The sequence below is a fragment of the Poecilia mexicana genome, unplaced genomic scaffold, assembly GCF_051168715.1.
Source record: "Poecilia mexicana isolate PSO_F unplaced genomic scaffold, ASM5116871v1 scaffold_21, whole genome shotgun sequence".
NCBI lineage: Eukaryota > Metazoa > Chordata > Actinopteri > Cyprinodontiformes > Poeciliidae > Poecilia > Poecilia mexicana.
Window position 1 is genome coordinate 15,972,962 of NW_028263390.1, and position 24,920 is coordinate 15,997,881.

At 39.8% G+C, this 24,920-nt stretch overlaps 2 protein-coding genes across 5 annotated transcripts in view; both read left to right on the forward strand.

The window, feature by feature from the left end:
* The window catches only part of LOC106920666 (rho-associated protein kinase 2-like), a 34,821-nt gene extending 14,718 nt beyond the window's left edge, over positions 1-20,103 (forward strand). For 2 of the 4 annotated variants that reach the window (XM_088002042.1, XM_088002043.1), the window contains 25 exons: positions 275-366; positions 3,670-3,829; positions 4,414-4,510; positions 4,602-4,681; positions 5,164-5,212; positions 5,302-5,437; positions 5,520-5,611; positions 6,411-6,657; positions 7,523-7,629; positions 7,751-7,910; positions 8,616-8,776; positions 9,345-9,529; positions 9,684-9,753; positions 9,930-10,033; positions 11,121-11,307; positions 12,276-12,369; positions 12,976-13,070; positions 13,369-13,560; positions 14,439-14,607; positions 15,547-15,614; positions 15,706-15,794; positions 16,748-16,826; positions 16,955-17,219; positions 17,409-17,685; positions 19,555-20,103. In XM_088002042.1, the coding sequence (XP_087858168.1) occupies positions 275-366; positions 3,670-3,829; positions 4,414-4,510; positions 4,602-4,681; positions 5,164-5,212; positions 5,302-5,437; positions 5,520-5,611; positions 6,411-6,657; positions 7,523-7,629; positions 7,751-7,910; positions 8,616-8,776; positions 9,345-9,529; positions 9,684-9,753; positions 9,930-10,033; positions 11,121-11,307; positions 12,276-12,369; positions 12,976-13,070; positions 13,369-13,560; positions 14,439-14,607; positions 15,547-15,614; positions 15,706-15,794; positions 16,748-16,826; positions 16,955-17,219; positions 17,409-17,685; positions 19,555-19,558 (3,259 nt within the window). In that variant the 3' untranslated portion in view covers positions 19,559-20,103. Of the gene's footprint in view, positions 1-274; positions 367-3,669; positions 3,830-4,413; positions 4,511-4,601; positions 4,682-5,163; positions 5,213-5,301; positions 5,438-5,519; positions 5,612-6,410; positions 6,658-7,522; positions 7,630-7,750; positions 7,911-8,615; positions 8,777-9,344; positions 9,530-9,683; positions 9,754-9,929; positions 10,034-11,120; positions 11,308-12,275; positions 12,370-12,975; positions 13,071-13,368; positions 13,561-14,438; positions 14,608-15,546; positions 15,615-15,705; positions 15,795-16,747; positions 16,827-16,954; positions 17,220-17,408; positions 17,690-19,030; positions 19,227-19,554 lie in introns of those variants that run through there. The other 2 variants (XM_088002045.1, XM_088002044.1) reach the window with 2 other exon arrangements.
* Positions 20,104-20,259: 156 nt separating this feature from the next.
* LOC106920667 (uncharacterized) lies at positions 20,260-23,725 on the forward strand. The gene is made up of 2 exons (XM_014991819.2): positions 20,260-22,217; positions 22,359-23,725. The coding sequence occupies exon 2, from the start codon at positions 22,361-22,363 to the stop codon at positions 23,363-23,365; it is 1,005 nt and encodes a 334-aa protein (XP_014847305.2). The 5' UTR covers positions 20,260-22,217; positions 22,359-22,360; the 3' UTR covers positions 23,366-23,725.
* Positions 23,726-24,920: the final 1,195 nt, after the last annotated feature.

The following is a 24,920-nucleotide window of genomic DNA, read 5'->3' on the forward strand; positions in this document are numbered from 1 at the left end:
TGCCGACGGTTCCTCATGCTAACTTTCTGCCATTCTGAAACTATATTATCTTGGCTCTGGCTGAACACAGGAGGTTCTCTGCAGCAGCGGTCATGCGGCTCCCCATTCTGGCCAGTCTGGTCAGAGCAGTCATTCCACTGGGCTCTGTGTTTTTGGGATGACATGTTAGTGATGGTGGGTGGAGGGGCGGGGTGAGGTGGAGAGTGTTTTGCATTCTCACTAAGGCAACTCGCCTCTCAACGCGCCTCTGCCTCCTCCTTGTTGCTGTGTGCAGGAAGGTTCGACTGGGCCGCACCGGAGTGGATGAGATCAAACGTCACCCCTTCTTCAAGGACGACCAGTGGACCTTTGACAACATCCGTGACAGTAAGTGGGCACGTGGTGCATGTCTCTGAGCCTGTGCAGGTGTAGGTTTCCTCTGTTATTCCCATGTCTGGTAATGTGCGCCTTAGTCTTGTTGCCATTTCTGTCTTATCACCTCCAGCTCATTCCATTCCCTTTCCAGATTTGCTCCGCTTTAGCCTGTGATTTCAGTTTATTTCCAGCTCCTGCACCAGTAAGCCTTCCCTTATGCTACACATGCTGTCCATATGGTCTCGTATCTGGCATCAAATGATGGGACGCTTTGTGGAGCAGGACATCATGTTATTGCGCAAATCCTTCTGGAAATCAGCTCATATGGAGTATATCTTTTTTTTAAAAATGCATTAAAGATAAGAGCAGCAGATTTCAAATAATACTGGTTTGCTGTCGTGTATTTAAAGACTTAATGTATTTAAAATTTATAAGACAACATGCTGGAAAGAGAGCAATTACAGCCACTGTTGGTGAAATTAAATAGCTTGATTATGGCAGGTTTACTAACATTGCCCACTATTTTAATTGTTGTTTTTAAGTCTAAAATTATACACACTTGCAGTTTAGTTGAAGATTAAATGACTAATTAACCGTTTATTAGCTGGTTAATTAGTCTTCGTTCTTCTGAGGTTGGCATCCTGCAGCCAGCTGCTTAACAGACATTCCCAGGCCTCCTTAATGGCAGTTGTAAAGCAGCGTCACCCTAATAAGGCGGAGCTGATCAGCAGTGTGCAGCAAAAGTTGGAGTGAGGGAAACTTTGTTTCGTTTCTCCCTCTCCTCTGGAACGTCGCTCGAAGTATTATTTTTCTCTCGAACTATGATTTTCATCGTTTGTTTTTCTTTTATGATTTATAAAATATTTGTCGTGGAAAGCAATGTAATATTGTTTTGATGTTTAGTTAGTTATTAAATTCGTTTTCCATATAATTTAGCCACACTTTTTTTGTTCTTTTTTTTCCCCCCCATAGAGTTTTATGTAATTGCTACATTCGAAACATTTAATTTCAAGTCAGATTATTTAACATGGATATCTTTAATGTTTTAACTCATAACTCATAAAATGTTTTAATATTACTTGAGTCTGATCAGATTCTTGTCTCTGGATGGTTTTGTGTACATATGGCGGATAAAAATCTTGTCATACAGGTCAGTGAGATCAAGTGTGGGACTTGGATAACATTACTCTGCAGTGTGCACTTCTCTTTGTAACATAAAACAAAAAAAAGTAGTCTTTACAAGAATCTCTTTGTGCATTGCTGAAATTATAGGATATGGGGTGGAAAAAAGAGGAAGAAAATTAGAATTTCTACATTAGGATTATGAAGAGCACCTTTGTGTCTGTGAGTGATTACATTCAGAGCCTTTTCCTTTCGCCTCTCCATTTCTCCGCTGCACCTGGCTCTGATTATAAGGGCAGACTAAAGTTCTGATCAGAGCCTTGCAGTCTGGAACATAAAACCACCGCTGTGCCACTGCTGCGCTGCACATGCATGTCCTCTTTCTCTCTCTCTCTCCCTCTCAAACACACACACGCACGCAGGCAGACGCGCACACACAGGCTCAACACGCACTGGAAACATGAGCCAGATCTATTTCTTGTTTCCTGCAGAGCCCTATCTGTGCACTCTTTAGATCTTTAAGAACGAAACGACTCCCTGCTACGCAAGGCCTTCGCTCTGTGCTGCGGCTCTTATCTCCTTCCGTTTTCTTACTTACGGCGGTGATTGCAGCGAAATGACGGGCGAGTGGATGCAGGGGCTGAGAAAGGCGCATCCTCCGTAGCAGCGGGCGGGACGATCGTGTGGCCTCGTCTAATGAGAGGGGCGCCCCGTTTCGAATGGTTCCGACTCTCTTTTTCACTCTCACTGTGGCCGCGGCTGCCTGTCATTAGACTCTCCCTATCAGAGAGCATTCTGGGAAGTCTTGCCACAAGGCCATCCATGTCTCTTTCTGTCTCACCACACGTTTGACTTCTTTTTTTTTTTCCAAGTTTCTAGTTTTACATCACCCCCTACGTTGATATCATTCGTGCGTATTCATCAAGCTGACGGTCAAGTCTCGACCTAACAGTAATGAGCTGTTTGCACAGAGCCAGAATTACACCCGTCTGAGGCCGCTTGGCTTTTATTTAATTGGAATCTTTTTATAGACTAAAGGACCATTTTTATCTGATTGGCCCCTGCACGGATTTGTGTCTGCACGCTGTGTCGTGTTCAAAAGTGTGCTTGCTCTTGTGAAAGGAGAGCAGAGGGTGCTGTATTTTTTATTTTTTTCTGCTGCTGTGGTCAGGATTCATTTGTGAAAGGTAGCTGTGTGTGTGGGGCACAAAGCAAGCACTGTGTGGGGAAAAGGAGTGGTGTCAAGCTCACACCAACCTGTAGGAAACGTACTCCTATTGCGGGCCGTGCCAAAGTTGGCACAGGGTTGACTGAAAGGGGTGAAAAAAAAAATATTCAGTGCTAAAATGTTTTCAAGGAAGGGTTTTTAAATGCTCTTCGCCTGCTGGAACTTCTTCACATTTTGTCACATTGCAACCTCTACATTCACTGCACGGACCAAAAGTTGTAATGTTAAAGTGGAAGGAGGATGATTTATTTATTTTTTTTTTTCACAGTTTTCTTCCAAGTAAAAATTTAGAAACGAGGCTTTTTTTTATTTTTATCTTGATGCACTTAGCTAAAACCTAATGCATCCAATGGCCTTTAAAAGTCCCCTTATTCGTTTTAATTTAATCTCTTCGGATGAGTGCAGCACAGCTGTTTTGTGAAGACCTCAGAGAAACGGCATCATGAAGTTATTTTAACATTTATAAGGAACACAGCAGACACGTGAAATGAGATAATCAGGTCAAGATGCAGAACGCTTCTATAGCGGAACGCTAACATCATCAGCCTCAACAGACCGTGCCCTCTGTCAAAGAGTTCAGAGTTGACAAGAAGGTGAGCGAGGCGAAAGAAACTAGGCAGTGGAGGAAATGTGTTATAGCAGAATAAGGTGGATCCACAGAACACTGCCACAGGAAATACAAATGGACTCCACACTTTTTAGACCTCTGTTCGGAAAGAATATTAAAAACCTTTTGTTGCCTCCCAGTTATACACTGTAATACAATATTATAACAATTTGCTGTTAATTCTTGTAACACGATAAAATGCGAAATGGTTCAGAGGAGCAGTAAATAACTCTGAGGCAATCCACCATCTTTATACTCAACTGAATCTTTATTTCTACTCTAACCCTCCTGGTTCGCACTGCCTCCTCCTCCTTGACCCGTTTGACTCAACGACTCGCCCTCTGCTCCTGTGTTCCAGCTGTGGCTCCAGTGGTTCCAGAGCTGAACAGCGACATAGACACCAGTAACTTTGATGACATAGAGGTGGAAAAGGGAACTGCCGAGACTTTTCCTCCTCCCAGAGCGTTTACGGGCAACCAGCTACCATTTATCGGCTTCACTTATTTCAAGGAGGATCAGTGAGTCTTTTAATCTTGTGTTCTTTTCGTTTGACTGGTGTTTTATCTAGATATGTCATTGATAAATTTTTATTTTTGATTTATTTGTATTGCTGTAATGGGTTTATATGTGGAAAAACCAGTTCCTTGCGCTGACGAAGGACTGTTTACAGGAATGCTTAAAGGGAAACAACAGCTTCACACTGAAGCCAGACACTGTATCCCTGTTTTAGACCCATACTGCCGCCTTGTTCTGACAGTCTCTTTAAACGCCCTCTCTGCGTCTGATTTATCATAGATTCCTGCCTCACTTTAGCCTAGTACAAATATTGAGGAATAAAACATTTATTTCTTAAAGTTATGTTGCTGAACTGCCTTAATCCACAGTAACTGTTGGCATGTAGCCAAATTTTATTGGACATATTTGTCAAAAAGGTAAACGGTACTGAAAATAACCAAGTGCAGCAACTCTGCATCTACACTCCAAAATTAATGGTTTTACAAACTGAAACTGTTATGGCTGATCTTTGAACCTCACATGCTTGTGTGTTGCTACCAGTTAAAGCTGTTGCAAACATTCGTTGGTTTCCTCTCTCCGTTTGTAGGCTCCTGAGCAGAACAGGCAGCAGCTCTGAGGAGGATTCAGACGACTGTAAGGAAAACTGTAAGGATACAGAAAATTCTGCAGATAGCAAGAAAGACGTGAGTGACTTTGTGTGCAAAGTTTTTTTTTTTTTTTTATCCTGTCAGAGAGTATAGACGGAAGACATTTCTTTGTTTTCCCTCTGAGCAGCTGCAGAAAAAGGTGAAGCAGCTGGAGGAGGAGCTCGATCATGAGATGCAGGCCAAAGATGAACTGGAGGAGAAGTGCAGGTATGACTGGGACACACACACACACACACACACACACACGCACACACACGCATACACTTGAACATCATTATGATGGATTATACCACTTTTTGTACAATCTGAAACTGTAAATCAACTTTTTGATACACTGTTATCTATAAATTGTGATTTTAAGAATAAAAATAATTCATTTCAGATCACTGTTTTGTTTATATATTAGCAGAATCACTTAGGAAAGAAGTAGTAATTAACATCCTAATATTGCAGTAGGCTAAATGAAACGAGAAGAAGAAGAGTGGTCAAGTCAAATTCAGCTTCATTTTTGTTCTTTTATTTATTCATTGCATTTCACCAGTTTGCTCCTTTTGAGAAGTGGAGAAAATGTTTAAAAGAACAGATCAAATGTGTTTTTAACAAGTGTTTATATGTCAAGGAAATTGTTTTTAAATCTCTATATTATATTTTAATGCAAAATCTGTAATCAGTTTTTTTTTTATCTTCAGAAATGCCACCAATCGTTTAGACAAGCTGGTCAATGAACTGGATAAGGAGGTAAAAAATGGACTCAGAAGTGCCTGCAGGCGCTCTAACCCAGTCTCGTATAACACAGTAGGTCTAAGTTTGCCTTCCTGTTTTATCAGATGAACAGTCGGCAGAAAGTGGAAGCCTCCATGAGGCAGCTGGAACGAGAGCGAGCCCTGCTGCAGCACCAGAGTGCGGAGAACCTCCGCAAGGTGGAGATGGAGGCAGACAGGAAGCGCATCCTGGAAAACGAGTGTGAGCGCCCAGCGACCTTTATCTGACACTGGGTTTGTCTGTTTCAAAATCTGAATAACGTCCTTCTCGACTGTTTTTGCAGTGAACAACTTGAGGGACCAATTGGAGGACATGAAGAAGAGGAACCAACACTCACAAATATCCAATGAGAAGAACATCCAGCTGCAAAAGCAGGTGAGGAGGGAAACTCTGTGTCGTTACTCGCCACAGCATGGTTCGCTTTTCTCGCAGAAAAATAAGAACTTGCCATCAAAGTTTTTTTTTTTTATGCGTTTGTATCATGTGTAATTAACCAAATATTCCCCATGCATATGATTGAATGCAAGTTGATATTCAACCTTACTAAATACATCTAGCATTGTCTCTGACCTTCATTGTTGCCGGTTGTATTTATATGTATATGCTTTTTGTGTGACTTGGCTGCTCAGGGTTGTAAGTTGGACATGACAAAGTTTTCTTAGTCGCTCTTTAAAATGTGGAATACAGGAGAACATTCCATTTTAGTGATAAAAATGACCATAATATCTGCATGACAGGTGGCACCAGAGGATAAAGCTAATGTTTAGCTTAACAGAAGATCTGTGATGCTGTGGGCCTGTTTCCCTTCTAGAAGTCGTTGGAGTGCATGACATCACTGACTTAATTAAAATATAATGGCCTATTCCTACTTGTGATAATCAAGATTTCCACCTCTAACAATAATTTAGATTTCATACTGATTCAATAGACTCCAAGACTGCACAAACAAAAAAAAAACTTTTATTTTTTGTTTTATATTTTTACCTTTGTGTGATTTTGCCGCCTTCTGTTTTTCCTGTCACTTTGCTGCTGCTTCACATTCATTTCATCACAGATGGAAGGGTATTTGTGTTCTATCCTGTTCTGAAATATGTTACTAAATCTGCTGCTATAATGAAAACATTTTGCCTCTTAGGCTAAATGAGAATTAACTTAATCTATTCCTCACCTGTAGCTCGACGAGGCTAACCATGCCCTGCAGGGTGAGCAGGAGGCGGTGGCTCGGCTGAAGAGGGGCCAGGCGGAGGCACAGAAACAGGCCCAGAGCCTCGAAGTCAGCCTCAGGGAGATGGAGAAAAAGTGCAGCGGACTAGAAGCGAGCAAGGCGGAGCAGGAGAAGCAGATGAGGGGGCTGCAAGTCGAGCTGGAGGAGGAGAGGAGAGAACACAACCTCAAGACGGAGACCCTCGCTGACCTGCAGGGTGAGACACAGAAGCAGCTGAACAGACGGTTTAACTCATCGTTCGTCGCACTAATTATGATCAAGACCAGGGGTGGGCAATCCTGGTCCATCGAGGGCCGGTGTCCTGCAACTCTTAGATGTCTCCCTGGTCCAACACACTTGAATCCAACAGCTGAATCACCTCCTAAGTGCAGTCAGGTTCTCCAGAGTCCCGCTAACGACCTCATTATTTGGCTCAGGTGTGTTGAAGTTGAGACACATCTAAAAGTTGCAGGAGTCTGGCGTTGCCCACCCCCTGATCTAGATTTTTAAAAGTAATCAGATTTTTGTGTGTTCCTGAAGTAAACATCTCTTCAAGGAAAAAGAAAGACATTACATAACTTGGAGTGTGCAGTTGAACTGAGAATTAGATGTGAATCGTTTTTTTGGAATCAGCCCTGGGAAATATTGGATCATTGGTGGAAACATCTGCTGAAGGAGGTGGAGAGTGAAGCAAGATGCCAGAACATTGCAGGTTTTTTTTTTCTTTTTTTTTTCTTGAGAGGTGGCTTTAAATTTCATGGTCTCTGTAACACAGAGAGACCGCCCTCTGAGGTCAGAGGGGAATTTGTTAGGATAAAGTGTTACCTGTTTGGCGTGTTTTCTTCCGTTGGTCAAAGTCTCCTTTAGGGTCGATTCATGGAAAAGAAAAGGAAAACAAACATAAAGTGCCGTATTTTGGGTGTTTTAGGCCAAACATGAGCTGTCACACAGGGAATGTCCAAAAATAGGCGGACCAGGTGTTAAATTGTTGCACGTTTGTGTCAAAATAGTTGCTTCACTTCTAGACAAATATTAACCACCTCTCTGCTAATTTTATTGTTTTTTACATCATTCCTTTTCAGGAACAATTTCACTCCTAGAAGACGAAGTGAAGGAGGTGAAATCTTCTCTTTCCAAGGTCAACAGTGAAAAAAAGGAACTACAGACAAAGCTAAATAATCTCGAAAAGGTATTTCCTTCTCTCCCAATCACTTTCACTGTATTTAAGTGTAAAATATTCCTCCATTAAAGACTTTACGGTGTAAAAGTCATTATTCTAAAAAAACTTAACATATACGCTTTGATTGCAGGAAAAGAACAACCAGGAGATTGACCTGACGTTCCAGCTCAAGTCCCTCCAGCAGAATCTGGAGCAGGAGGAGGCAGAGCATAAGGCTACCAAAGCTAAACTCGCAGATAAAAGCGAAGTCTACAAATCTATCGAGGAGGCCAAATCTGAGGCCTTAAAAGGTGAGCAGAAAGATCAATAGACATACAGATGCTGATAAATGTGCTGGCAGCCATGGTAAGAATTTGTAAACACCTTAAGATTAATGGATATTTTATTGTAGGAGCAAAATGTCACCCTATGAAAATTTGAATACAAAAAACTCAATGTAAACATTTTTTATTGAAGTGGGGAAGAAAAAGCACATTATTAATTATAATTGTTTTTCTTTTTTCCTGTCACTATTTCTACTGATCAGTTTTCCCAGTAAGGCCTAGATTTTTTTTATTTATTTATTCATATTTAAATTTTTAATCTCTAGCCACCTGGTTTCTATCCTGCTATTTCCAAAAGCTACTTCAAAAAGCAATAAATGTGTTTAATTAGAATTTTTATTTTTTTATTTTTTTTGTTAATTGTTTTCGGGTGTGGAAACAATTAACACACCCGCTCTAAACGCATTTTAGAGCGTTTAGATATTTACATTTGTCTACAGGTGTAAATTTGATTGTAAGCAGATAAAGTCTGTAGTTTAGCAAAATAATGTCTATTATTTTGCTAAACTACAGCAAAATAATAGACATTACATGAGATTCAACTTGATCTTATAGTACTTTGCTGATCATAAGCCTTTAGTGCTACATGCAAATGTATTGTAAATGCACAAAAGGTTTACTGATCCCATCAACATTTTTTTTTTTTTTTTGGCTTTGTTTCTTTTGTTCCAGGGATGGAGAGCACCCTGCAGGAGGAGCGCAACTTGAAGCTGCAGGTGGAAGAAGAACTGCTGCAACTGAAGAAGGAGCACTCCATGCTAGACTGTGATCACAAGCAAGCAGAGCAAAAGCTGGAGGAGTTGCAGACACAAAAGGAGAAACTTTCTGAAGAGGTAACTTTTCTGAGGCGTAGAAATGCATGAGCTGTTCAAAGTCTGCCTGTGACAAGAGGAGATGAATGTAGAAAACATGCCTGTTCCTTTACACGAAAAGAGTGCATATCCATATCTTATTAAAAAGTCATTAAATGATAAATATAAGGAAATATTTTATTTGAAAAATGTTATGGCACTTTGAAGTTTGTCTGTAAATGCTGACATTATTTGAAAAATATGTTTTAAATGAAACTATTTTAGCCTATGATGGATTCAAATTGTATTAAAGAATTTATTGTGAATATATTTGATGCATTTATTTATTATTAATACTTTTGAATCGATTTTTAAAATGTATTCAGGGCACATTTTCCATCACATGACTTTTTGGTTGCTGTAGCTGGATTAAATAAATGTGTATAAAATAACCCTCACAGAGTCCCATTAGGGCGAAGTTTGGCCCATTTACTGACAACAAATGTTTTTCAAATCAGTTGGATAAGAGCAGAATACAATTGAGCTTTTTCTTCTGCAGCTAAAGTTTCTCTCTACCTAACGGCCCCGTTCTGTTTGCCTGTGCGTCCAGGTGACGGACCTCACCCTCCGCCTGGAGCAGGAGACCCGCAAGCGTAGCTTGAGCCAGTCCGATCTGAAAGCGCAGAAGCAGCAGGTGTCGGCGCTCGCCTCCTCCGAGAAACGGCTCAAAGAGGAACTCAACCAACTGCTGGACATGAAGCAGAGCCTGGAGAAGCAGAACCAGGAGCTACACAGGTCAGGCTCAAAAGCATTTCAGAAGGAGCCCAATTTGCGACCGCGCTCAGTGCTGCAGCTTTGATGTCTGTCATGTTTTTTTTTTTGGCTGCTTCGGCTCTCGTGTTCAGCTTTGCCTCCGCCTGTGATTGACAGATTTTTGGTGCCGTTTCAGGGAAAAGCAAGAGGCTGATGGCCAGCTGAAGGAACTGAAGGACCAGCTGGAGGCAGAGCAGTATTTCACAGTAACTCTCCTTTTCTAGTGCATCTGTCAAACAGTAGCGACAGCCGAATATTTTACAGTCGGCAACAGCATGAATGTTCAGCATAGTGGAAAAAAATATATCATAAATCTGCATCATTAAGCGCTAATGTGCGATGTAAAAACTGCAACTTTTTGCTTTTTTTTTTTCTCCCATAGACTCTTTACAAGACACAGATTCGTGAGCTGAAGGATGAATGCGAAGAGAAGAAGAAGATGTATAAAGAGGCGCAGCAGCAGCTGTCAGAATACCAGGAGGAGAGGTAACTGTACCTGTCAAGATTCAACTGCTTTCAACATTCACATAATAATCCAGCTGTTCCAACAGAAAAAAATAAATATATATATATATATATCTCGTGATTCCGTAAGAAACATTGAGATGTCTGGAGAAAGGATGGAAAAAAATTTAAAACAGCAAACAACTTCAATCCTCTGTGAAAGTGTCAGTTTTCATCAAACTCGGACACAAACCTCTGAACGAACCAAAGCAATATGTGTGAATTGGACATAAAATTATATAATCCATATTTGCATGATGGATTATTTTTTTTGCGTCTCTCTCTTTCTACCAAAACCTTGATGACGAAAGGCTTCAGTCTGGTGCACTGGTCTCAGCTAGCCCCCTTTTTGACAGACAATTTTGTTAGAAATGAAAGGGTGTTGACCCTTAAAAGGGTGTCCTTGCGTTATTATGCCATTACTATTATTGCTTGAAAATCATCTCAATTTAATAATATTAATGTTCTGGAACAATTTATCATCCTGCAATATTTTTATTGTGACAGGTCTACCACATTTGTGAATTTTACTCTAATTTAGCCTTTTTGCCAAAATCTTTTTAAAGTAGTTCCATTTTCCCTGAACTTCACAGTTATTAGATCCTTTGTGTCAGTTTATCTCATAAAATTTCAATAAAACACATTGAAATATGCAGCAGCAATGTGGCAAAATGTGAAAGATTTCAGCTCTTATGGGATGTTTGTCTCAAAACTAGAAAGCTTTTATTATCTAACGTTTGACAATGGAGCAGACTTCCCAGATTAGTGTCTTTGCTTCCCAATGAATTCGTCTCGCAGCCAAAAAACAGATTATTTTTTTTTTTTTTTTTTTTTTTACGCCATCATGGGTGTTTGGAGATGTCCCAAATGTGAAAAGTTTACTGTTTAAAGAAGCTGGTTCAGCATTCTTTCGAAGACCTGTCAATGACAAAAATGTCATTGATTAATTATGTTCCGACTCGCCACAGGCGGAGGATTTCTAACTGGCATAATGATGCCAGGGATTTAGTTCTGTTCAAAGATTTATCCAGCTTAATGAGGGTTCCACGTGTTTCTGCCCCCCGATCAGGGATTCTCTGGCAGCACAGCTGGAGAGCAGTCTGACCAAAGCGGATTCTGAACAACTGGCTCGCTCCATCGCCGAGGAGCAGTACTCGCTTCTGGAGAAGGAGAAGATCATGAAGGAGCTGGAGATCAAGGACATGCTGGCGAGACACAAACAGGAGCTGAGTGAGAAGGAGGCCACCATCGACTCGGTGAGAGACGGTCACATGGCCTGGACTTTGGCAGTAAACAGTAGAATGATGTTGTATTTGGTCTCGGCACTCGCAGACTTGGCCGTATCATACAGAAAATATTTACACCAAATAACACTTTTTCTTAAAATAAATGCTAAGGTTAATTAGTTTAAACAGTTTAATAAAAATTGCACAGAAGAAATATCTTTTTTGAATGCCTTAAATGTAGTTTATTTATGTTTACCAAACTCTTCTAAGAATCATTCTTTGGTTTATATGTTATGCACAAATTCAGCTTTAGGAGATTTACCTGGTTGAATTTGTAAAAGGAGCTAATTAATTAATTTAAATAGTTTCACAAACACACTCCATTAACGAAAACGCTAACTACAACAGATTATTGGAGAATGTATAAATTTTTTATTCATCACTTTTTTTTTTATTCTGATACCATTAATATCAACCTTATGGATCGGCATAGGTTTTTTTTTTTTTTTTATGATTTATTTTGGAAAAGGCTTGGATATTTATCTCTAAAGGATTTTTTTTTTTCATTGAGTTAATATAAAGTCTGTTTACATTTTCAACGTAACACTCTGTTATCTGCAACTCTCGGATGAAAGAGACTTGAATCCTCTGACTAATGTTTGCATTCATGACTCACATTTCTTATTTGCATGTAAAATATTCAGCTTAGTTTCAACTACAAAGTGCTGACAGTCACACCAGTAACATAAAACGCGATGGCATGAAAGCAAAAGATGCTAAATAGCTGCTACACTTACACATTGTGTATGAAATGTCGGTCTATAGCCTGGCGCTTCAATCTAAAATCTGTACAATATGATCAGCAGCCAGCAAGCACCTCCATGTCTCTGTCGCCGTCAATTTTTCTGCTTCCTGTAGACTTCTGTTTTCGAATAACTTCTACAGATTAGTTGTCTGTGGCCAGAATCAGCTCACGTCTCCCCCGTCTTCTTTCTCAGCTGGAGGAGTCCAACCGAACTTTGACGGAGGACGTGGCCAACCTGGCCAATGAGAAAGAAGAGCTGAACAACCAGCTCAAAGACCTGCAGCAAGGTGAGACTCCCGTTGTGCTGATGAGCACCGGGCAGAATAAACGTCCACAAACGGACAGTTTGAGCCGACGGGTGTAAGAGCTGTCTTGGTCTACTTCAAACACCCCAACGTCTATTTCAAAGCTACAAATAACAAAACACTTTTTTCTACTTTTTGCACTGATTACAGTTTTACCTGTCAAACCAAATTTATGACAAGATGGAGGTTATATGGTAAAATAAAACAAAAACTCAAACACCTCAAAAATCCTTCAGACAGTAAAACAAATTACAACATTTCCTTTCAGTTGCTGAAAAGGTTATGGGCACCACATTACAATTATTTTTTTCTACAAAATCTATCAAAAGTAAGTTTCACCAATCTTAATATTTGAGAGAAAAAAAGCCAATTTACATTTAAGCATTCGACAGTTAATCACTGACTTACTGAAAATATCCAGCAACCTTATGTAACCTTTTTGTTATTGATGTTTTTGTTTTTTAGACCAGTTTGCCCAGATAAAAATCATCCTATTTTGTCACCATCTGGTTTTCTTTTATGTGATTTAATGTGTTGAAGAAAATATGTTTATAACTACTAAAATTACATGTATGTTTGCCTTTACAGAACTGCAAAAAGCCAAAGAGATGAAGAAGGAGCTGGAAAGTCTAAAAGTGACTTTTGAAAAACAAGTGCAGTGTGAAAGGACTCTGAAAATTCAGGTGTGTGTGGACCTACATGGGTCTGAAAACCATATGTATATTTTCTCCCCTTTTCTAGTTAAAAATAGACAACCTCCATGTTATGCCATCTCTTGTTAAGAATAACTCGACGCTACGGGCTTGTATTGAACTCTGGACATCTGCAAAGAAGCATAAAAGTTCCCTTTCTCACAGCAGCATCGATTCCTGCAACCCTCCCCGCTTATTCCCCGGGCTTATATTTACCATAAAAAAGAGCTTTGTTTTACTGCAGCTTGTGTTTTTTTTTTTTTTTTTCCTTTTTTTTTTTTGCTCCCAGGCTGTGAACAAGCTGGCTGAGGTGATGCACCACAAGAAGGAGAAGGGGCGAGGGGGCGTCCGAGTTGTCGACTCCGAGATGCACAAGAAGGAGAAGGAGAACAGGAAGCTGCAGCTGGAGCTGAAAGCAGCGAGGGAGAAACTTGACAGCTACATCTTCAACCACCAGAAGGAGCTGGATGACATACAGGCGGTCAGTGCACCCACGATGCCCAAAATACACCCAGAATATAAACTTGTTACCAGAAAACATCTGCTGCTCTGACACGTCAAACAGAGATGCATTTTCTTTTTACTGGTCAGATTGTTCTGCAGAGCAGGATGCAGACCAACGTTGCTTTATTTGCAAGGAAGGTAGAATGCAATGCGGACAAGAGAGGAATAAACTAGGTTTGAACCCAAGATTGTCACAGATCAGTTCAGAAGTTTAAATCCACACATCATACTCGTGCTTGACTTATTAATTTTGGTCGTGCGTCTCAGCAGTTATTTTCCAGGACAGATTTATAATAAAATATAAAGCTTGAGTGATTTTTTTTTTTTTTTCGAAACCAGAAATGGATTCCCGTCTGAATTTATAGCAGATTTTACAAAATGTAGTCATATAAGCTCAAATATATGCGCAAACTCCTACATCCCTGCATCTCACTAATAGACAATCATCTAAGTTTAAGTGGGAGTATGCAAGTATATCTGATCCTGTGTCCATATGACATTTGAACTTGTGTGAATTAAAGAAAACCTTTTGCACCCAATTGTTAAAAAATTATGGAGGTTACATTTTTTAATTTATCAGTTCATCCAAAAAAAATGGCCAAAGTCAAGAGTAACTAAACCAAAATATTGTAGTATTCATGCCCATGATGTGATGTGAAAAAGTTTATCAGACAAATTTAAATTCTGAGCCAACGATAGAGTAAATAAAAAAGAAACTTTGTTTATATCACTATTTGTTTGTTCTGGATCAACTGAGCGTAAGGGGAAAAAAAAAAAAAAAGATCTAAATTACGAGAAATCTGTACGTCAACTTCACATGTACCCAAATTCAGCTTTGAGTGTTTGTGTGGACAGACGATGATCGAAGAGACCCACTTGCGCCAGGAGCTGCAGATGGCTCTGGACAGTAAAGACAGCGACATCGAGCGGCTTCGGTGTCAGATCACGTCCCTTAGCGTTCACTCTCTGGACTCCACCAGCATCAGCAGCATCAACGATTTGGAAATGGCAGACGGATTCCCAGGTAGGCTCCTCAAATTGAAATTGTCGCTACATATTTCACGGTTTTAAACTGCATTGTTTAGCCCTTAGACAAACTTCTGCATGGATTCCTCCTCTTTTTATTAGTTGCTTCCACTTCTTTCTCAATGCTTCTTTTTCCTCCCCCCCCCCCCACCACATGCTTGCTTTCGTGCTCCTGTACAGTGAGCATTACTCACTCTCGCACCTCCGAGTCAATGTCCTTCACCTACCAGCGCACGCACAAATCTGTCCGCGTCGACACTCGGCCCAACCTTCACTCGGCCCGGGCTCTGTTTGACTCCGAGTCAGAGGATGAGGAAGACGACGATGAGCCTGAGGAGCATTGCCAGCGCCCTCTGGCTCTGACCTATCCGCAGTCCCGTGAGCCAGAAGCCGGAGGTGACCCTGCATGGCGTGGAAGACTGAACCCCGCAACCCTATTTTTTTTGCTAAAATTGTTTTTAGCGATTTCTGTCCTCAAGATTGTCACTACTTTCATGCAGCTAATCCGCTCCCTCGTTTGACTTTTAATGTTTGCGGAACACATTAAAACTCACAGCATGGCACGGCTGAGCCGTCCTGAAATTGAGACGGACTTGAATTAATGTTGAGATTTTTTTTCCAGGATCAGGATTAATTCTTCTTTCTCTACCAAAATCCCGTCCTTGCTTTGCGTGTACATTTTCTTGTAAATATTATCGTCCTTACTAATCAAGCTGTTGCGCTCCGTGACAGCATGGAAGCAGGATTTCCTGTCTCTAGATCCTTTGTTTTAGCATTGAATCATTTCCTCCCAGAATAATGAGTGCCTTTCTGGAAGAAAATGCCACAAACACTTAAAAATGTCAAGGTGGTCTTTAAGTGACTCAAACGATTGAAGGCTGTCCTTTTAATGCCAGCATCTTCCTGTTTTTTTTTTTTTTTTTTTTCTGCTCTTCAGATTCCAGGCTGGAGGGCTGGATCTCCCTTCCTTCCAAGAACACAAAGCGATTTGGCTGGGACAAAAAAGTAATCAGTCCAACAGCGTTTTCTTCCATTTAAGGGTTGTGTTTTCTTACTTTTCAGCAGTATTTGATCCTTGTTTTCTTTTCTTTCGCAGTATGTCGTCGTAAGCAGTAAGAAAATCCTGTTTTACAACAGTCAGACGGACCAAGAGCAAGCTAACCCGTTCATGACCCTGGACATTGAGTGAGTCACTGAAAGCTCAACATCTAACTCACTCTTAATAAACAAGGATTACTTTCAGGATCTATTGGGGATGGTGGTAAAACGCTGGAAAAAAATCATGAAAAAATTACCACACCCCTGACAGCCTGTGTCTTTTGAGCACATATCTAGATATGGATACTTGATATCAATATTATCAATACTGGAACTCTCCCCGTGTCCTGTCTGGCAACTGTCAAAAGACCAATGGTGCCAAAAACATTTAGGTTTTTTTCTTTCTTTTTTTTTTAACTACCAATACCAAATCATTCAAGGGTTATAGATAAACAATAAAAACTTATACCCAAAAATCTTCAGAAATGTGTAATACAAATGCATAAAATCTTAATATAATATCTTCCAAACTGATAGGCTGACACATCATGCACACTTGATTAGAATATCTTCACGCAGCATTTTTAATAGGTTTTGCTCTGTCTAGTCCTCAGTCACCGAGTTTGGCACATTGCTGCCTGTTGGAGTCACAGTGGTTAGCACCTCATGGGTCTGTTAAGGGATTCAGTGAGTTCTCAAGATGTTGTCATAACCCTGCACTAAAAAAAATAATAAAAAAAAATGCATCTCACATTTTACTGAGGTCTTGCTGTCCACTCGGGTTCACTTTGAAAGCAAACTGTAAAATGTTCTCCAAAATGTCATCACAGGACTTTATAGTTGGCTCTGGCAAGTTTCTTGTGTAACTTCTGATTCTACAGGAATTGGTCTCTGTAGGATCAGAGACTGAATATAAATCACTTTTATGAAAGTGTTCATGAACAAGTTGACTGACACTGCTTTATCTTTACTGTCTGACATTAAATCAGGCTAAACTGTCGTGTCATTTTGGGTTCTCAACACCATTTCTGCTTAATAAGTGCCAGAACATTAAGACGGAGAATTTTTCCTTAACTGTTTGATTCCTTCCCTCCTTTCAGGAAGCTGTTCCACGTTCGACCCATCACTCAGACTGACTGTTACCGAGCAGACGTCAAAGAAATCCCTAGAATATTCCAGGTATTCTCTGATTTCTTAACTTTCTATCCAGGTTTATCTTGTGCATAATATTATCATCAAATAAATCCTTTTTTTTTTTCTTTTTTTTTTTTTGCACCACATTTCATGGCCTCCCTGTTTTCCTTCAGATCTTGTATGCCAATGAGGGTGAGAGCAAACGCGACCAGGAGGCCGGGGAGGAGCCCGCACCTTACGAACGATCCAATTGTATCATGCACAAAGGTCATGAGTTCATCAGCGCCATGTACCACTTGCCCTGCAGCTGTGAGGTTTGTGTGCGGCCCCTGTGGAACGTCTTCAAGCCTCCGGCGGCCCTCGAGTGCCGCCGCTGCCATACAAAGTACCACAAAGACCATCTGGACAAGAAAGAAGAAGTTATTGCTCCATGCAAAGGTGTCATTCCTCTCCTTTAACAAGCTCTTTTGAAAATCTTTGTGTAGTCATCCCCATTGAACTAGTTTCAAACAATTAATTTGAAGGATTCTCTTCCAATCTTGGACTGAAAAGACCTTGGTTAGAAAGCATAAAAAGCTCAAGTCTTGATCTCAATTTGAATCTTTTCGTATCGTCAATCTTCCCTAGTGAACTACGACATGTCCACTGCCAAAGAGCTACTACTGCTGACCAGCTCCCAGACGGAACAGCAGCGTTGGGTCAAACACCTCCTCAAGCGCATCCCGAGGAAAAACCCAACACTAAGTCCTCCGCCGGTAGCACGGAGAAGCCCCAGTGAATCCCTGCCACACACCTCTCCTCACGTGTCGCCAGAGTCTTCCCCCAAGGACTCGCCTCGCCTGTCCCACCGACGCGCCATCAAAATCCCGTCCACCAGACAGCCACAGACGTCAGACAAGTCCAGGTGAGGGGCACAAACATTATAGCCATCAACTTCGATCTGATTAACTGGAATTATGTGAATGACCACCATAGAGTAGCACATAGTTTTAGAATAAGAAGAACTTAAGTAAATTATAAATTCATGGCAGATATTTCTGGAAATACAACATGGGAAAAGAAATGTGAAATTAAATAAAAATTTGAGGGGGAAGAGAAGGAATGAAGGACGGAGGGAGGTAGGTAGGACACAATGAAAGAACACAATTGAGGATGGAAATAATACAAAGGAAAGAATAAAGAAAATTCTGCACTCAAGACAGGATATAAAAAAGGTTAGAACGATGTAAGGAGAGAAAGAAAAGATTGGAAAAATGCAAGGAATGAAATGAGCAGAGGAAAGAAGGGAGGAAGGAAACAACGATTGAGTAAATATCAAGGGAGGAAGGAATTAAGGGCAACATTGAATAAGATTTGATACAAGAAAGAAAAGGACAAAGAATATATAAAACAGACATGTAGGATTCAAGGTTAAAAGGGCAGAAGAAGGAAAATACAAGAATGAAGGGAGGGAAGTTGAAGGGAGGGAAGTATACAAATAAGAAAAGGTCACAGAACTAGACTAGAGGAATAAATATAGGACATTAAGAAGGGAGCAAGGGCGAAAGAAAGGACACAACATTTTGACAACGAGATGGGGAATAAATTATGAAAATATTTTCCATACTTTCTTCTCCCATTCTGGTTCTACTGAAATAAAATTCCAAACATTTCCAGACGGAGTAAGAACAATGAATATCTTCGTTTGCAAACGCATTATATGTCCAAACATTCCTTCTGTGTAGTTAAAATGTGGCAGTTTTTTTTTTTTCTTCTTTTATTGTGCCATAAAAAAGCTGCTGCCGGGACAGAGTGTTTCTGCTTTCAGCAGGCTTCCTGAGTCATTTTCACATGCAAAACGCTGAACGCGGCACTAAAACACACTTATTCCTGACCTATTGGCGTAGTCACTAATCACATTTTTTGGGGGTACTGTATTGAAGCTTGATCATCTCAACCACGCCCTAACCGGCTTTCATCCTGCAGCACTGGCCCTATGCTCCGTATCATCCTCCACTGACCCCTGAACTCCTCACCTCTGACCCTCACATTTCTAAAATTTCTCACACTTGGAGACTGTAAGTAGGAGTAGCCTGGTGAGCCCCAAACGCCTGCTTTGTTGCTGTGCTGCCATGCCAATTAACACTTACCAAGCAGCATGTACATGCACAGTCACCCAAAAGCTTGTCCTTGCTCCACACTGCCCCCTGGTGACTGGCAAGTATTGCCACCAACAAAAAATGTCATTCCCTGAACCCTCATTGTTTCAGGCTGCTTGAGTTTGACCTGAAAGACTGGAGTTGGTCGATGGATGATGATGATGATATTCTCTTCTGAAATCAGAGAGTCAGAGGGTAACTCCACCTCTGCATGAGAACCGTGTGAAAATCTAGTCCAGGAGGCATATTTATCATCTGAAGCATGTTTTTGTGTAATCCCTAAATTAAACAGGCGAGTGCAAAACAAGCATTACAGTGTGTAACTTTAAGCTTAGAGAATTTATGCAAACCCTGTAGGCGGCGTTTTCCGCATGTTTCAAGTCTTCACCAAAGGGACAACATCCTCACAATTGCAAACATGTAGACGGTCTATCCCTGGATTTGACTGTTTTCTTGTGTGTGTTTTACAGCCCTGATGGGTTTAGATGCAGGGTAGCTTCCTTGTTTTTGTATGTGTGGATTTCGTGTGGGCGTTGCCTTTGATTTCTTGCCACTCTGCTGGTTGCATCTCAAGTTTTTCTCACATTATTCTGTTTTTTTTAATTTATTTATTTTTCTGCATCTCTCTTTTCCAGTTAACCCCGGCTGTGTTTTCATCCATGTGGATTGTCTGGACCCAGTTGCCTGCACGTGAAAAGTACAGAACACAAAAAAAAAAAACCTGAAAATAATAGCAAAACACATGACAGATTCAGATTAAGTGGCTGTTGTCATGAGAACTGGGATGCTTTTTGTCATTTTTGATGAGGGGGAACTCAACCTCATCTTCATAATGAGACTGCCTTTTTTTATATTCACCGATGGACTCATTCAGAATCGTTTGTGAAATGTTCTGCTTCTTTATGAACACTAAAAGCACAGCTGATATTACATGATTGTTACATTTGTATGGGTTTTGTAGCGGCACATTATACAGGGTGTCCTGTAAATGTATGAACAGAGTTTTAGAGAGGGAGGGCCTATACCCCTTTTTTTTTTTTCTTTTTTTTTTGAGCCTTAATGTCCTGGACTTGTTTTTATCACACTAAATATAGCCATCACAGCATTACGGAATAATGTGAAATGTATTTCTTCTTTTAGCTCAATATTCAGGACATTAAAAAGACAACATACAAAACTTGCAAGGATGCATTTTGTGTATTCGTGTTTTACTTCAAAGCCTGATGACTTATTTTTGAGGGTCTCATGGGGGAGTCCATGATATAAAGAGCCAGTTAAATGTACAAGAAGAAAAATGTAGCATTTATGCAACACATTTTATTCAAAGAACACAATGTGGTAAAAACGTTTCTGCTGCTGGTTCCAGCACGGTGTGCCTCTGTGGTTTCTGATCATTTTAGTTTCTTTTCCTCAGGTTGAAACCTGGATGAGGTTGTTCCATCAGGACACTTAATCCAAATATATATTTGGTTTAAAAAAAATCTAAATTATGGCACTTTAAATGAGCCCAGACATTTCTGATATGAATAGTGGTCAAATATTCCATCAGATAATAGTGAGTGTGTGTATAATTTGAGCCAAGTGGTTATTTGAGAAAAATGTATGATGAATCCAAATGTTGCACTTTTTAACACCAGTCTACTACAAGTCTGTCTGTCACAAAGACAGTTTGTCTCTATTTATTTTGCTTAATCTTAAAAAAAAAAAAAAAAAAAAAAAATCTATGTTGACCCCAGAGAGCTATTAGTTGAAAACTTGGCAGACAGTTGATCTGCAGAAGGATGATGCATCTTTGTTTTTTTTTTACTTAATTTTTATAAGTTAAAAAGATGTGATGCTCTTCTTCTGCATCAGATGCTTTAAAATATGTGTAGCATTTAAAGCCGTCTTGGACAACATCTTATGATTTCCACCCAATTTCATAAGAAAATAAAATTATATCATTAAGTGATATCTGTTGATGTATTTTAGAGCAGCTGTTTTATTTGTGAAATTTCCCAGGATCCTTCTGTTTGTATCTCTCAAGTGCATGAGGACTGAGTGGGCTGGTCTGAAGTAAATCTTTCAGAACCCCTAAAGCCAACTGGCTCTCACTATCTATAATGTAATGGTTCTCCAGGTTTCCCAAATGCTGAAATCCTATCCCATGTCAAAGGTTTTAAATATGAGCGTGACTCCACAATTTGGATAACTTACCAGCAGATGAAACCTGCTCGACCTGCCGACTGTCTCCTCATTATGAATTCTCTTCATCTGCATTTTTAAACCAGTCGGTTTCTATTCAACTGAGATCAATTCTGCATTTCGTTGGTTTCAGTGTTTCTCGGCATGAAGCTGGACACGTTTTCTTTTCACCTAAAAACTGCAGATTTATAAATCAAAATTGGAACATTGATTGCCTTACTGAGCAATAAATGGGATCCAATTAGCTATGCAAATATTTCAAATGTTTTATGTAAAAGGCTTAACAAAAGCACAGAGAACTGCAATTATGTTAGAACATTCAGAAGTATAAAGCAATGTTTGCAAAAAAGGAAAAAAAAATACAAATAAGAGCTGCAGAAAATGCTAGTGATGTTTTTAAACAACCTCCCTGAATATTTGAACCTTCTTGGACATATAAAAGCCTTAAAATGAATGACTGTGTCTAAAGCAGTAGAATAAGCTGACATTATTCTACTGAATCCCACAATTTTAGCTTATTCAGTGGAGGGGGGGAGAGAAATCCCACATTGAGAAATATTTGTTGAACCCCCCACCTTGTTCCAATATGACACCAGTTCTTCTATTAGATTTCACAATGTTGGAAAAGTCTGGAATGGATTTCTGACGATTACTATTTGGACGATCTGTAGAGATTATGCAGATTCCTGCGTCTTCTCTCATGTCGTCTTCTCAGGTTTTCTTTGGACATGAAAGAGGCTTCAATTTGATTCTGATTAACAGTTTGTGTTTTTGATTTGGCCATTTGTTTTGGATCATTATCCTGCCGAAAGACTCAGTTATGACCAGTTTTCCGACAGATTAATTTTAAATCTCCCCCCTTGCTGTGTGACCTTTTCTGCACCTTTTCAGTAGTTTTTCAGTCGGACTGAAAAATACTCCTTTTCACGGGTTTGGACTTTCCCTGCAACTCTGTTGCAACTGTGCATAGCCTTGAAAAGTGACTGTGCAGGGACATTTCATTATTTACACAATAAGTAATGATTAGATCACAGGATTTGACCCCTTAAATGACAGCAATTTGCAAGTGACCATTACTGGAACAGTCTAGTTGATCCTTAACCGGAATACCGCAGTAAGTCTTTTTTTGTTTGTTTCTGAGCAATTTCTTGTGAAAACTAGAATAGATTTCTTAACAGTTTTATTTGCAATCACTCATTTTGCAATATCTCTCCAGGTATTTAAACCGCCATGTTCTCATTCTGTTTTATTTTAGCGATGAAGTTCTGTGTTGCTGCTTTTCTCTTCCTGGCATTCTTCTGCCACAGCAGTTTTTCCTGTCCAGCTTTGTGCAAATGCTACCCCACAAGTGTGGAGGTCGTTTGTAGTGAAGTTCCTTTGACGGAGTATCCATCAGCGGGTCTTCCAGAGAACACCACCATGCTGACAATTCAGCTGACAAACATCACCTCCATATCAGAACACCACCTCAAAGCAACGCCACTTCTGAAAGAGCTCCATCTGTACGGGAACCAGCTTCAGAGCCTCTCGTCTCATTTACTCAGAGGCGTTCCTCAGCTGCATACATTGGATCTGACCGGAAACGAGCTGAGTGATCTGCCTGTAGACGTCTTTGGCGATGCTCCACTTCGAAACTTGGTTCTTAAGAACAATCAGATTAAGCGGGCAGATCCAAAGTGGCTTCCTCATAACAGCAGCTTGACCTGGTTGGACCTCTCTGAAAATCATCTAACAGAGATCCCAGTTGATTTGCTTCAGAGGCTCCCTCACCTAGAGAATATTGACTTGTCCAACAACCGACTGGAAAAGATACCACCAAACTCCCTGGACCATCTGACTAAACTCGAGAGGCTAAACCTGCAAAACAACAAGCTTGAGACTTTGGATGCATCTGTTTTCCAGTTCACACACAACCTCACTTCTCTGTTGCTCTCTCAAAACAAGCTCGCCAAACTCCCACAGTACCTCTTCCAGGGACTCGCCAGACTCACACATCTCAGTCTGGATGACAACCAGCTCAGCCGCATCCCCAAAGGTTTCCTTGACTCGCTGAGCTCCCTTGAGGAAGGTGGACTGGACCTGTCTGTCAACCCACTACTTTGTGACAGGGAAGCAGAGTACCTGTGGAGGTGGCTTCAGAGGAACAAGAAGAAGGTTTTGTTGGCAGACAACATCACCTGTTCATTGCCTGAGTCTCTCGCAGGGCGCTCGGTAATTTCCCTTACAGAAAACGATCTGAACATCGGGTCTCAACCTTCCTGATTCTGACTGTAATTAGGTGTATAAAAGGGCTAATTCATGATTTTTTTTTTGACTGAGGTCCTGTTAAATTGTATAAGCTGTTAATTTCACAGAAGCTGAAGATATTGGCTCGTCTGAAGCAAAGTTCTACGTCCTTAACATGTCTCTAATCGCAGAAATGGCACATCGGTTTATGACGGTGCAATCAAAGCATGTTTGGTTGGTCATATAAAAAAATGATTACTTGGGAAATAGAAGTGTTGTGCTATTCCATTAGTCTTTTTATATGAAACCTAAATGAAAACAAAATGTGTATATTTTTTTTTATATTACAGTTATGTTGTATCTGTAATACAAGAATAAAAAGATGTAAAAAGTTAACAGTTGTTCAAGTGAACACTTTTATTGATCTTAAAAATCTGCCAGATTTTTTATTTTTATTTTTTTTGTATGTCTTCTGGAACCATTTTATATGTTTTTTTTCTTCATGCATGTTTAAACACTGGAAGGTCATTGGTGGCGCACCACCAACTTTCTTTTCTGAAGTAAATAACCATTGTTTTCTGTATAAAATTGCACTGAATTCTTGTTGGCCAAGATGGTGTGCAAAAACAGAATATCATTTTATTTTTAAGTGCAAATATAACAGTTATTTAAAACATACTAAATTAACTTAGTTTTGAGATGCAGAAGATTGGTTTGGTCTTTTTTCCTCTTGGGTTAGCTGTTAGCTTTAGCCACTGGGGCTTCCTAATCTGAACAAAAAGTTATCTGCTGATGCATTGGAGATTTTGGCTCATCCTGACATTTCAGTAAAATAAACTTACTGTTAATTCTGTAGCTACCCTTTAAGAAATGTTTTATATCAATAAGATTTAAATGTTTAAGATTTCCCATTAGCTTGTTTTTGTTTGGGCAGGGACATATAGTCATCAATCATTTGTTAATGCAAGCACTGAAGATTTTTATTTATTTTTTTTTTAAAGGAAATGGATAAAGATGCAACCAAAGCAATACGATGACTTGTGGACATTTTAAAATTTCTTTCCAAAAAAAAAAAAAAAAAAAAAAACTTTTTGCAGACATTTGAATGTTTGCGTTTTACATTTGCCTTTACTCCAGAGAGTTGTTTGGTCGCTTTGGACTTCGACTCTTCTCAGAAAGGCTCGACAGGACTAGACTGAAATTTGCAAAGATAGTTTAGGAAAGTTTGCAGCTACTTGTTTAGTGCAAAAGTTTGAATCTAGCCGTGTTCCTTTTCTATTAAAATTTTGAGCAATTGTTTCAGCATGCCATGATTGGGTTTCGATTGGTCCCATTTAAAACCTTTTTATGAGAGATTTTAGTTTTTCTTTCGGACTTTTCAAAGACCATAAAATGGTATTGGATGGGTTTCTATCAATACTAAGTGCTTGACAGAGGTTCTGAAATCCAACAAAAAGAAAATATCCCACCTGTTTCTGCTTCAATTAATAAATTACATTTCACATGTTGACAATATAAAAAGGTAGGAATGCGACCATTTTGTCTTTTGTTGTTGAATTTCAACCCTGGATTGAATGTGACTATAGTAGCA

Bases quoted from the DNA above. Each gene is read 5' to 3' on its own strand.
- LOC106920667 (XM_014991819.2), top strand. From the start codon at position 22,361: ATGAAGTTCTGTGTTGCTGCTTTTCTCTTCCTGGCATTCTTCTGCCAC.